General features: G+C 41.8%; 1 protein-coding gene across 2 annotated transcripts in view; it reads left to right on the top strand.

The window, feature by feature from the left end:
* Positions 1-2,140: 2,140 nt before the first annotated feature.
* LOC122539511 (protein TBATA-like) overlaps positions 2,141-14,554 on the top strand; it is a 29,122-nt gene continuing 16,708 nt past the window's right edge. For both annotated transcript variants that reach the window (XM_087979907.1, XM_087979906.1), the window contains exons 1-4: positions 2,141-2,259; positions 6,800-6,984; positions 9,021-9,233; positions 11,015-11,097. In XM_087979907.1, coding sequence (XP_087836033.1) covers positions 2,216-2,259; positions 6,800-6,984; positions 9,021-9,233; positions 11,015-11,097 — 525 coding nt within the window. In that variant the 5' untranslated portion in view covers positions 2,141-2,215. The remainder of the gene's footprint in view (positions 2,260-6,799; positions 6,985-9,020; positions 9,234-11,014; positions 11,098-14,554) is intronic.

Here is a 14,554-nt window from a genome sequence, read left to right as displayed (position 1 = left end):
GGAAGTAATGAGCAAGTTAGACAAAGGAGAGCCTGTGGACAAGATCTATTTGGATTTCCAGAAGGCCTTTGACAAGGTGCTGCTTAGGAAAATGCTAAATAAGATAACAGCCCATGGTGTTAGGGGCACATACTGGCATGAATAGCGGATTGGCTGACTGGCAGAAGGCAGACAACGGTGATAAAGAAGTCTTTCTCAGGATGGCAGTCAGTGACTAGTACAGTTCTGCAGGGGTCACTGGGGGGACCACAACTGTTCACGTAATACATTAATGATCTGGACAAAGGAACTCAGGGCATTGTTGCTAAGTTTTCAGATGACACAAAGATAGATGGAGGGACAGGTAATATTGAGGAAGTAGAGATGCTATAGAAGTATTTGGACAGGCTAGTATTTGTGGGCAGCTTGGTGGGTCAGTGACTAACACTGCTGCCTCACAGCACCAGGGACCTGGGTTTGATTCTGACCTCTGGCGACCATCTGTGTGGAGTTTGCACATTCTCCCCGTGTCTGCGTAGATTTCCTCTGGGTGCTCCTCCCACAATCCAAAGATGTGTAAGTCAGGTGAATTGGCCATGCTAAATTGCCCATAGTGTTAGGTGCATTAGTTTGGGGGAATGGGTCTCAATGGAGGCTCTTCTGAGGGTTGGTGTGGACTTGTTGGGCCAAAGGGCCTGTTTCCATACTGTAGGAAATCTAATCTAGGCAAGTTGGGAATGAAGTGACAGATGGGGTTCAATGTTGGAGAGCGTGAGATTATCTACTTTGGAAGGAAGAATAGAGACGTAGGCTATTTTCTAAATGGGGAAAGTCTTTGAAAATCTGAGGTACAAAGAAACTTACGAATCCTACTTCAGGATTCTCTTAAGGTTAACATGCAGATTCAGTTAGTAGTTAAGAAGGCAAATACAATGTTAGCATTCATATCAAGAGGGCTAGAATACAACAGCAGAGATATGCTGCTGAGGCTTTATAAGGCTGTGGTTAGACCACATTTGGAATGTTGCAAATACTTTTGGGTCCATATCGAAGGAAGGATGTGCTGATGTTGAAGGGTGTCCGGGAGAGCTTGACAAGAATGATCTCAGAGATGAAGGGCTTGTCAAATTGGGAGTGGTTGATGACTCTGGGTCTGTACTGAATGACGTATAGTAGGATGAGGGAGGATCTGATTGAAACTTAGAGAATGCTGAGAGGCTTGGATATAGTGGAAGTGGAGAAGATGTTTCCATCAGTAGCACAAACTAGGAACTGAAGGCACAGCCTCAGAGTAAGGATGACCCCTTAGAACTGAAATTGAGGAGGAATTTCTTCAGCCAGGAGGTGATGAATCTGTGGAACTCATTATGCAGAGGGCTGTGGAGGCCAAGTTATTGAAGGCATTTAAGACAGAGATAAACAGGTTGTTTAAAGGGGTCAAAGGTTACAAGAAGAAGACAGGAGAATGGGATTGAGAAACAAATCAGCTATGATTGAATGGCGAAGCAAACTTGATGGGCCAAATGAATTCATTCTGCTCCTCTATATTATGGTCTTAGGGATGTCTGGAATTCTCTACCCTTGAGAGTTGTGGAGGCTTGAGCACTTAAAATATTTAAAGAAGTAGATAGACTTTTGAAATATTGGGGATTTGAGGATTATGAGGAGATAGCATGAAAGAGGAGTTGAGGCTTGGGCCCAGTCAGCCACAATCTGATAGAATAGCAGGATGGAGGGGCTGAATGACTTACTCCTATTTCTAATGCGTTTGTTACATCCCAATTTGACACTGCAAAAGTCCTTGTTGATTATAGTTTAAGACATTCTGAGTCCTTCACAGTAATCTCAGCCAGTGCAGGAATTGAACCCACACTGTTGGTGTTACTTGGCATTGCAAGCGAGCCATTCAACCACCTGAGCTAACCAACCCCCACTACAGATATTAATGCAAAATGACACTCAGATACTTGGATACTGTCCAAATGTTCATTACCTGACTGTTTTACTTTTGGCAATTAAGATTGAGACAGTAGAGTGTGAGGTACATTTAGATGATGTTTTGCAGTTTGAAATTTGTTTGATTGCATGTGGATTAACACAAAACATTTGTTTGGTTCAATACACTGCAGGTTCCTGAATAGGCAATTGGTTGCATGTTCACAATTGGCTGTGGATTCATCATATGTTTCCCTATACCCTTACTTCCACAGTGGTGTGAATCATATGTAAGGCTGTAATGATGCCACCAACAGATCCCCAAGAGGGGAGTCACAGATATATGTAAGTTCAGCTTTTTTATTGACAACTATCTTTTGTAATATTAAATGGAACTTGGAGAACAATAACTGACTGGTACTTATGCTCCACATGCAACCTGTCTCACCTCTCATCATCTTATCCTATCAATTTTTCCTTCTGTTTCTTTCTTCTATGCATGTTTAAGAGATTTCCATTAAATACATCTTTGCTATTTGTCTCAACCACTCCCTATGATAGCCAGAACCACGTTCTTAGTAAAGAATTTCCTAATGGATTTATTTGTCATAATCTATATTTATGGTCTCTAGATTCCCACAGTGGGAATATCTGTCCCATTGAGCTACTGTCTAATCTTAAAGGCCTGTAATAGGCCACTTTCTGGGAGAAAAGAGCCCTAGCCTTTTGTAATCAATAATTCTAATTCTTGTAAAATTAATAAAATATTGTGAGTCCATTGTTAGACTACCATCTATGTCCAAACAAGTTTCTGTGGGGTAATTATATGTCACTATTAATTTAAAATTCACAGCACACCATCTGTCAAAATCTTTTTAAGAATTACAGTAAAGTGTTTGATAAGGTTCCCTATGGTAGGCTATTGCAGAAAATACGGAGGCATGGGATTGAGGGTGATTTAGCGGTTTGGATCAGAAATTGGCTAGTTGTAAGAAGACAGAGAGTGGTGGCTGATGGGAAATTTTCATCCTGGAGTTCTGTTACTAGTAGTGTACCGCAAGGATCAGTTTTGGGGCCACTGCTGTTCGTCATTTTTACAAATGACCTGGATGAGGGCGTAGAAGGATGGGTTAGTAAATTTGTGGATGACACTAAGGTTGGTGAAGTTGTGGACAGTGCAGAAGGATGTTCAGGTTACAGAGCGACATAGATAAGCTGCAGAGCTGGGCTGAGAGGGTGCAAATGGAGTTTAATGAAGAAAAGTGTGAGGTGATCCACTTTGGAAGGAGCAACAAGAATAAAGAGTACTGGGCTAATGGTAAGATTCTTGATTTGGAGATGCCGGTGTTGGACTGGGGTGTACAAAGTTAAAAATCACAACACACCAGGTTGTGGTCCAACAGGTTTAATTGGAAGCATTATTTTTCAGAGCGCTGCTCCTTCATCAGGTGGTTGTGGAGGACACAATCGTAAGACACAGAATTCATAGCAAAAGTTTACAGTGTGATGTAACTGAAATTATACATTGAAAAATACCTTGATTGTTTGTTAAGGCTGTCATCTGTTAGAATGACCATGTTGGTTTCACTGCTTTCATATGTAAATCGCAAAACCTTTTTTTAAAAAGTTACATTCTTGGGTGAACTTTAACAATTGATGTCAAATGTGTTGAAGGTTTTAGCCTCCTGTGTGCTGCTGTCTATGCCATAATGTTTAGACTGATTCTAATCTAAGAAATGAATTAACAGAATCTTACATGGATTCATGCTGTTTTTGAGCAAAGTACAATGCAACTCTGCAAGTACAAATTCACCCCACAAACATATATGTATATGTATGCATGTGGATTTGTGTATGTGTGTAGGAGTGCGTGTGTGTATGTGTAAAGGAGTGCCTGTGTGTGTGTGTGTGCCTGTCTGTGTGTATGTGTGTAGGAGTGCCTGTGTGTGTGTGTGTGTGTAGTGCAATGGGTACAGAACCATTGTGTGGGCACTGCACAACAATCAACAGACAGGAGTGTTCCCTCACAGTTAGAGAACACTTCAGCGGTTGGGGACATTCGACCTCGGACCTTCGGGTGACCATCCTCCAAGGCGGACTTCAAGACAGGCAGCACCGAAAAGTGGCCAAGCAGAGGCTGATAGCTAAGTTTGGTACCCATAGGGAGGGCCTCAACTGGGACCTTGGGTTCATGTCACACTACAGGTGACCATCATTGCACTACACACACACACAGGCACTCCTACACACACACACCTGTGATTTTTAACTTGGTAAGATTCTTGGTAATGTGGATGAGCAGAGAGATCTCAGTGTCTATATGCATAGATCCCTGAAAGTTGCCACCCAGGTTCATGGGGTTGTTAAGAAGGCATATGGTGTGTTATGATTTGGAGATGTCGATGTTGGACTGGGATGTACAAAGTTAAAAATCACACAACACCAGGCTATAGTCCAACAGGTTTAATTGGAAAGCTAGTGTGCTTGTGTGATTTTTAACTTTGTATACCCAGTCCAACACCGGCATCTGCAAATCATAACACACTGTATGCCTTCTTAACAACCTGGTGTTGTGTGATTTTTAGTTATGTTGTGTTAGCATTTATTGGTAGAGGGATTGGGTTTCGGAGTCCATGAGGTCATGTTGCAGCTATACAAAACTCTGGTACGGCCACACTTGGAGTACAATTCTGGTCACCGCACTATAGGAAGGATGTGGAAGCATTAGAAAGAGTGCAGAGGAGATTTACCAGGATGTTGCTGGTATGGAGGGAAGGTCCTATGAGGAAAGGCTGAGGAACTTGAGGCTGTTTTCGTTAGAGAGAAGAAGGTTGAGAGGTGACTTAATAGAGACGTACAAGGATTAGGTAAGGTGGACAGAGAGAGTCTTTTCCCTCAGATGGTGATGGCTAGCATGAGGGGACACAGCTTTAAATTGAGGGGTGATAGATATAGGGTTAAAGAGTGTGGTACTGAAAAAACACAGCTGGTCAGGCAACATCTTAGGAGCAGAAGATTCGACATTTCGGTCATTCCTGATGAAGGCCTCATTCTTGAAGAAGGGCTTATGCCTGAAATGTTGATTTTCATGCTCCTTGGATGCTGCCTGATCTGCTGTGCTTTCCCAGCAACACACTCTTCGACTCTGATCTCCAGCATCTGCAGTCCTCACTTTCTCCTGGGTAATAGATATAGGACAGATGTCAGAGGTAGCTGCTTTACTTAGAGTAGTAAGGGCGTGCAGTAGACTCGCCAACTTTAAGGGCATTTAAATGGTCATTGGATAAACATATGGATGATAATGGAATAGTGTAGGTTAGATAGGCTTTAGATTGATTTCACAGATCGGTACAACATCGAGGGCCAAAGGGCCTGCACTGAGCTGTAATGTTCTATGTTCTATTCTAGAATGAGAATGTAATAGAAGTTTGAGACCAGGTGGAATAATGATCACATTTTTTAAAAAGGGGAAAAAATGGACTGTTACAAGGCTATTTTCCCAATAAAATTAGTCATTTCAGCAGTGACATTAGTAACTTTGCTGGACTAGTAACCTGACGCTCCAGGTTAATGAGCTGGGAACATGGATTCAAATCCCACCAGGACAGATGGTGAAGCTTGAATTCAGGTAAAAAAATGCAGGTCTAATAGTGAATGCGTAACCACAAGTGTCAATTATTGTAAAAACCTGTCTCTTTCATTAATGTCCTTTCCAGAAGAAAATCTACCACTCTTCCCCAGTCTGGCCTACATGTGACTCCAGACCCACAGCAATGTGGTTAACTCTTAACTGCCCTCTGAGCCATCAGGGTTAGGCAATAAATGTTGGCCAAAGTGGTGATGCCCATATCCCACTAACAATGGGAGACCTATATATGTTTTCACAATTCAAGAGGGAGGAGAATGATGCTTTTCGAATACTAGTTAGTGGCATTGTGCTAGTGATCAGCAATGATCTAATTGAATGGCAGAGCAGGCTGGAAAGGCTGAATAGATAATGTGAGGACTGCAGATGCTGGAGACCAGAGTCGAGAGTGGAAAAGGACAGCAGGTCAGGCAGCATCTGAGGAGCAGGAGAGTCGATGTTTCGGGCAAGAGCCCTTCATCAGGAAAGGCTGAATGCTATGATGTTACTGAAGGTAAAAAATCAAGGTCATAGGATCTCTGGGGTTGCACTCTCTCCTGTGAACCAAAGGGTAAATCTCATTTCAGAGACTTGAGCACATAAGCTAGACTGATACTTGCATCAGAATACCAGAATTTCTGAACTCACAGAAATGCCAGCTTTCTGATGAGACTTTATCTGGTCATTAGTTTACTGTTTTTGGGAGCTTGCTGTGAATAGTCAAGTTAATTTCCCTGGGGTGAGGAAGTCTGAAACTAGAGGGCATAGGTTTAGGGTGAGAGGGGAAAAATTTAGAAAGGACCTGAGGAGCAACTTTTTAACGCAGAGGGTGGTGTATGTATGAAATGACCTGCCAGAGGAAGTAGTGGAAGCTGGTACAAATACAACATTTTAAAGGCATCTGGATGGGTATATGAATAGGAAGGCTTGAGACTAGTTTATTTTAGGAAATCTGACTAGCATGGGCGAATTGGGCTGGAAGGCCAATTTCCATACCATGTAAATAATATGATTCTACTGAATCAGATTTTTGTTTTAAAAATCAACAAGAGTTCCATTCTCTCTGTTACTCTCAGTATATGAATAGGAAGGGTTTAGAGGGATATGGGCTAAGTGCTGGCAAATGGGACATGATTAATTTGGTTGGCATGGAGAGTTGCGCCAAAGGGTCTGTTTATGTGCTGTACATTTCTATGACTCTATGATACTACAGTATGGTGTTTGAATCACTGTTTGTTGTAAATCTTGTTTTCCCATTAGTTCTGACAATGCATTGAGAAATGAATCACCAACAGCCCGAAATAGAGCATGGCAAGCACCTCATTACTCCCTCGGAAAAAACATACCTCATCCTGGAAATAACAACTGTAAACAGGCTATTCCCGCTGACCATTTCTTTTACAGCCGGAACAACCCTCATCCCAAAAGGGTGTATCATATTAGAGGTAAGCAGTTATGCAGATACCTGTTCTAATACAGTGATTTTAAATTGTCAAACGTTTTCAATAGAGTAGATAGCAAGAAACTGTGTGGGGGTCACTAATCAGTGGGCACTGATTTAATGCGATTAATTACACCATCACACTGGAGTTGGGGATCTGGGACTTGCTGCCTGAAAGGCTAGTGGAAGCAGCTTTGATTGTAACTTTCAAAAGGGGGAATTGGTTAAATTCTTAAAGAGGAGAAAACGGTCAAGGTATTCGGGAAAGAGCGAGAAGGACTGAGACTGGTTTTCAAAGCATGCTAAGTCAAATGGGATCTCACTGTGCTGTACGGTTCTATGCAATGGATTCTTTCATTCTTAGAGAAAAGACCTGGAAAAGTGAATGGAGAGTGGTGTTCAAAATCAGTAGGAATCAAGATAGAAACAGTAGGGAGAAATTGTTCCCATTGGTGGAAGGGTTGATAATCAGAAGACATTGATTTGACTGGGGGAGGTGGTAATCTAGTGGGTTAATATGACTAGACTATTAGTCATATAGGCCAACTCATTTTCTGAGGCCCTGGGTCCAAATCCCACCATGGCATGTTTTGGAATTTGAATTTGAACTCAAATTTAATAAAAGTCTGGAATTAAGTGACTAATAATGACTATAAAACTATTGTTGATTGTTGGAAAAAGCCATCTAGTCACTAATGCCCTTTAGAAACTGCTATCCTTACCCAGTCTGGTCTACATGTGACTCCAGACCCATAGCAAAGTGGTTGACCACTAACTGCCCTCTGAGCAATTAGCCGGCAGTAACGCCATCCAGTGAATGCATAAAGAAATTGCCGATGAATGAAGAAACTGGAGGAAAAGGAACGGTTTTTACAATGTGAGTGGTTAGATTTTGCAAATGCATTGCCTGAAAATGTGGAGGAAGCACATTTCAGTTGTGCATTTACAAAGGAAATTCCATAATTTTCTGAATAGAAAAGAAATTTCAGGGCCAGAGTGAAGATGTAGGTGAGTGGGCCTAGATGAGTTGCATTTGTATGGAGTCAGTGCAGAACAGTGTGCTGAATAGTTTCCTTCTGTGCTGCAGATATTCTGTGAATCTATGATATTACAGTTCTTTCATGTCTGTTAGGAGGATCCAACTGTCACTGATACATTCTCTCAGTGTAGGCCTGGGAGTATTATCTGGTAACTAATGCATTTGTCATTACAATTCCTCATCCACCCTGGTAACAATGCATCCCACTGAAAAGCGAGTGAGATTCTATCCAGGGCTAATTCACTCAACCATTTCCTCTTCACATTGACACAGTGGAAGGGGCAGATTGCGCCCTCAGTGTTAGTTAGATGGATCTCCAGTGTCCTTCCATTAGTGTCAGCTCATCGACCAAGATCCTTTATGATTAATATACTCTGGTTCGGTGATGTCGATCATTGACTACAGTGGAATCCTGTAACTCGAGAGTACTCAGATGCAGCCAAGTTCAAATGAGATGAACTAGATAAATAAATATAGAAGAGATTTGATAGGGTAAACAGAGTGAAGATATTTCCACCTATCCAAACTAGAGGCTATAAACATAAGATTCCTCATCCAAGGAGCAGCAAGCATGTAGAGGTTGTTCATATAGGGAGTAGTTGATGTGAATCATTTGGTGAAAGTGGATCAATGTGGATGAGGAATTGCAATGCCATGAGAATGAGATGAAGAGGGGTAGGTTGAGGCTCATGTTGAACATAAATGCTGGCATTGCTCAATTGGGTTGGACCTGGTTCTGTGTTGAAAGTCCATACAATTCTATGTACAGGTGCCTAGTCACAATACTTCACCATGATGTGGTGTAGGGTGGGCTTGATAGATGAGCTGTTCCTTCCCTGCCTGAAAACGTATTATATTCATGTAAGATCACTTCACTACCATGTCTTCATACCCTGACCTCTGTCCTTAGTGTTACAATAGATTTTTCAGCCAGACTATTATTACCACCTAAGATGCAAGTTCCAGGACCCACTGAGGTGACTCCGCTGACTGTGTTGCAGGTCTGAATGATGCACCTGTCTGTAAGGTGGATGATTTTGTTGCATGTAGCAAAGAACCATCCAAACCACCAACACCAAAACAAGAGTACATCAAACCAATGCGGCCAATCACTGCGAATATTCCTATAACCGCTCCTTATCCAGCACATATCATCACAGGAGTACCACAACCACCTTGTAAAGATGAAGCACAACCTGACATTGGCTTATTATGTAAGTATTAATGGATATATTTACACATGTTTATTTCCAGTTTAATTCAGGGGGTGGAAGATGCTCATCTTACAGACTGTAGGAAGAAGGAAACTGTCCCAGTGGACTCGTTCAGTAACTCAGAACCTCAGAGTCCAGCAAGACCCTATTTCATTATTTATATTATCACATGTACTAACAATGAAAACTACGGTTTTGTGTGCTAACCAGACAAGGTTAGGCAGCATCCGAGGAGCAGGAGAATCGACATTTCAGGCATTTCGATTCTTCTGCTCCTCAGATGCTGCCTGACCTGCTGCGCTTTTCCAGCAACACATTTTTCAGCTCTGATCTCCAGCATCTGCAGTCCTCACTTTCTCTTACATGGGTACAGCAGGGTAATAGAACACAATATAGAATATAGTGTTGCAGCTACAGAGGTGCAGAGAAAGATCAACTGTAATATATGAGAAGTTCAAATTATAATTAGAATTAGATTTTATTGTCACATGTACTCGAGTACAGGAATACAGGGGTACAATGAAAAGTATACAAAGCCACCATTCCCGGCGCCAACTTGGTTACAAAAACTAGAATTAAAATGCAACAGCAGAAATAAAAGAAACAGAGGAAAAAGGAGAGAAAAAACATCCAGATATAAAGAAAGAAAGAAGTCTGACAAGAGCAGGGAAGAAGCTAATCTTGAATGTGTTGGTATATATTTTAAACTTTTACATCTTCTGCTGAATGGAAGAAGGTGGAAGAGAGTATAACCAGGATGGGAAGGGACTTTGATTATGTTGGCTGCTTTCCCAAGGCAGCAAGAAGCATAGGTGGAGCCCAAATCCAAATTTTTAGCAGTATTCCTGATGGGAAGGTCTCAGACAAAGGGATATAACCTTCAAATCAAAGTTTAGGCATTGAGGTCAGGCAAGAAATTAGGAAGAATATCTTCAAGCAAAGGGTGGTACATTGCAGTGTGAAACTCTTACCCACCGAAGGTAGTAACACAATTAATAATTTAAAATCGAAAATGTAGGCAAATGTACAAGGTAAAGAACAAAGTCAATATTCCACTTTGTTTCCTTTTTAGTGTTTGTAACAAAACAGTTTTAAACAAGTTTGATTTTGATGGCAAAATATTTTAAAATCCATGCTTGTCACTCAGAAAATAAAAGTTAAAAATAAACTTGTAAAGGTAATTTTTTAATCACTGAGAAATTGTTGAGTGAATTTTATAATTATTAAATTGAATTATAAAATTGAACATTTAAGTATTGAATTAAAACACGTGGGATGAAATTGAGGGCTTAAAGGATCAAATATAGCAGGAAGTCATAAAATAAAAACAATATTATTAAGGTTACTATGATATTCAATTGTTTGTGTTCAATTATGCCAGTCTGGCAATTGATCTATGCTCATTGTGATTGATTGATTAAGACTGGGTATGGACTCAGAGGAAAAAGTACAGCAACACAACAGAAGCTAATAACAGCTGAAGCATAGTGCTGACAATGTAAAACATTTTATAAAACTCAGTACATAAAGGTCCAGCATATTTAGAATTAGTGCCCACCTCTAAATTGCTTTAAGGAAAATTGAAAATATTGAATGTACAGCAGTTAGTATAAAATAGAATAGAAAACTTCCTGGTTTAACGCATGTTGCGTTTCAATGTGTGACGTGTTAAATGTCAAGTAAGTGCCCAATCCAGATGAAACTGAAAATAGTTTAAGTGCAAATTGGACCAAACTAATTCTTTAGTTGGAGACCATGACTACCTTTGCTGTTTTGTACAGACTCCCAAGCTTGGCGAGATGAACTGAGGGACCTAACAGCGAGGGTAGAATTCATTCCAGAACAAACTTCAGAAGCAAAAGAGGTGATGGGTCATCTGACATCAATCTGATGAATGTAAAGCTGGTAAAATAAAATCTATGGATGCTTCGTGAGGAACAGCAATGGGGCCAGAGGGATGGCACAACTCAATGTATTCCTTTCTCCAGGAGATTTTCCCCAGGGTGGGTTCCCTGTGGCATAGGATGTTGTGACAGGCACTTTAATTGAGGTATTTGTAAGTTCTGGACAATATGTGGCAACACAGTTGTACAGGGGGCATGTGTGCTGTGCCAGGGGTCTAGCAATGGCTCGGCATTGACGGGTACGTTGGAGTTTGCTGTCAATGTCACTCTCACCAAACCACAAAGCTGCAGTGGCTCAGGCATATCAAAAGTAGAGGGAAATCCTGCTCCATACTGAGGTAATCAAACCTTAGAAGCCTTTCAAAAGATCGTCCCATTAAAGGTGCCCATCAGATTTCGCATTGCTTTAACAGTGCCCAACCCCACCTAGTGGAATTGACAGCTATCCAGTCATATAGGTGCCCCCTTTTTTGCCCCCTGCCTGTCTCTGGGTTCCAATCCCTGCTTACATTGGGTGGGAATCGTGACGGTGACTTGGTAATTTTGTACCTCCTGCAAGATCCCAATGCAGGCTACAGGATGCAAGATACTTCCCACATGAGCAGGCTTGGAACCTGAGAACTTTAGAAGTAGAGAAGATATGTAACTCCACAACTTCTGCAAATTTCACATGAAAAGGAGTCACACTGGACTCAAAACATTAACACTGTTTCTCTCTCCACAGGTGATGCCAGACCTGCTGAGTTTATCTACCAACTTCTCTGTGTCGGTTTTAGGCTTCTCATTATGGTAGCCATTTTGAAAAAAAATGAAAGGAGTAATTTTAACCAAAGGTGTCAGATAGAGGTTGCCAAGCTGCCAGGGGTTGTCCAAGATTGATCAGCAGGGCAATGTTGTAGGCACAAATCAGAAGAAAAACCATCAGATTAAGTTATTTCTAATCAAAATTCTTTGACCGGTCTTATTAGTTAAGACAGGACATTGGAGATGGGACTGTTTGACTGATGTTGGGAATTGCTAATCAGGAAATGCAGAGTCTCTTTGTTCTGATTGAGTGTAGGAAGGCAGGGGAGTGGGTGACTATTAGTGGCGGAGGGACAGTGGGACGGGGCAGTGGGAGATAAGAGATCACGTGATAGAGTCTCCAGGAATCAATCTCACCATATTTGGCAACGCAAGTGCCTAAAGTGGGAATGTTCCATTCACTTTTCATTTGAGAACAGCAAGTAAGATTGTTTCCCCAAAACATTTTTTAAAAAATAAAAATTAGGCTAAGAATTATTTTACATTTCACACATTAGTTTCTAGTTTTCAATTTGAACAATTTAGTTTCGCTGTTATAATTCATTTGGCCATGTGCTATGCCCCTTTGGTGCCCTATCCATTATATTCTCCCATTCAAGAGCTCCTGGGATTCCTGGTGCCTGCATCTTTAAAGCCCAGCCTTGTACCCGACCTAGTGCTGACAGTCTGCAACTGCCCCTGTTCGGTTTGTTTTATTTACCCTGGATACTCTAGAAGATGGTTGGCACCCCGCTATCCCAGTGGGGACCTGCAGGCCCTGCTGTACAGGGCAAGTGTGCACCCACAGTCCATGGCGCGTGCCCTGAGATGCTGGTGACTAATGAAGGGTCTGGAGGAGTGAGCTGGAGTCTCCAGGCACTGATGATCTTGTCTCGCTGCTCAAAGGTTGTTTGGAAAATGGGACTTAAAGTTCTTGATGGCTAGAAACTCCCCACTGTCTATTCCAGGCAGTTTTCCTGGCTTTCTTGCCAATGTCTATATTGTTTATTGCTTGGGAAGATTCTGCCCAACGACTCGATGGAAACCAAATTGATGGCAGGGCCTAGAGGGTTAAATCCTGAGGTTCAATTGCATTAATTTGGGTGCTGCACCAATGAGTTTAGAAAGTTAAGGGGAGAACTAAATGTGTGTTTAGTCATGTGGTTAATAGAGAAATATTCAGCCATGATTGAATGGTGGAGCAGACTTGATGGCCTGAATGGCCTAATTTCTAATTCCAATGTCTTATGGTCTTAAACGGTTATCAAGGGGACCTAATATTAAAATTAGAGTCAAATGGCTCAGTGAAATCAGGAAGCATATTTTGTTACACAAACTGAGAGAAAGTGAGGACTGCAGATGCTGGAGATCAGAGTTGAAGAGTGGGGTGCTGGAAAAGCACAGCAGGTCAGGCAGCATCCAAGAAGCAGGAGAATCAACATTTCAGACATAAGCCCATCATCAGGAATGAGGCTTGTGGGCCAAGGGGCTGAGACATAAATAGGAGGGGGTTGAGGCTGGGGGGATGGTAGCTGAGAATGCAATAGGGAGTGATGGTGATAGGTCAGAGAGGAGGGTGGAATGGATAGGTGGGAAGGAAGATGAACAGGTAGGACTGTTCAAGAGGGCGGTGCCGAGTTGGAAGGTTGGGACTGGGATAAGGTGGGTGGAAGGTAAATGGCGAAACTGGTGAAATCTACATTGATCCCGTGTGGTTGGAGGATCCCAAAGTGAAAGATGAGGCATTCTTCCTCTAGCCATTGGGTGGTTAGGACTTGGTGATGGAGGAGGCCCAGGACTTGCATGTTCTTGCAAGTGGGAGGGGGGGTTGATCAGTGCAGGTGTGCCAGAGATGTTCTCTGAAACAATACACAAACTGAGGTGTAAAAATTGAATTCTGTTCCTGAAAAATGCCACAAAGCTGAATAAAATCTATTTTTCTTAGGTAAGGGCATCAAGAGAGCAATCCCTGGCAAACTTTTCATGTTATTAAGGGAGGGGAGAGAGAAATGGTTGGAGAATATTGAATGAGGGAACATAGTCCAAATATTAGAACCAGACATTTCTGGAGCCAAGTTAGGCAACACAGATGTGGTACAATGAGAAAGGCAAATGGGGTATGTTAACCTTTATTGTAAGAGTATAGGAGCAAAACACGTTTTGCTTCAACTGTGGAAAAGATTGGTGAGAGTGCACAGGGAATATTGTCTGGAGTCAGTCCTCTTGCCTGATGAAAATAAAGATGCCATAGAGGGAGTGCAGTAGATATTCCCCAGTCAGATTCTTGGGATGGTAGGACTGTCCCATAAGGCTCTCTTTCCACTGCTGTTAAACTCTATCACTATGTTGATGACTCCAATGTTTCCACGCCCAATGATAATGACTTGGTATATATCATGATGTAACATGTGCAAGAGACTGTGTTGAAAAGATGGAATTGTCTGTACCAGTGACAGCTGTATTTACAAAGAATAGGGTTCTGTACAGTGCTGGAAATGTAAGAGTTGTAGAGTCAGACAGCAAGTAGGTGAAGGGGAAATATCACAGACCGGAGACAAGGACAGTAATCTCTCCAACGTGCAGAGAACATCCCAAGCCACAAGTCTCATGGTAATACAAACTAACATCAACAAC

This window comes from Chiloscyllium plagiosum, unplaced genomic scaffold, assembly GCF_037043375.1.
Source record: "Chiloscyllium plagiosum isolate Xiang-an unplaced genomic scaffold, Cpla_swu_hap1 HiC_scaffold_36, whole genome shotgun sequence".
NCBI classification, from domain to species: Eukaryota; Metazoa; Chordata; class Chondrichthyes; order Orectolobiformes; family Hemiscylliidae; genus Chiloscyllium; species Chiloscyllium plagiosum.
The sequence above is the reverse complement of the archived record's forward strand: the minus strand, read 5'-3'. Positions and strand labels throughout refer to the sequence as shown.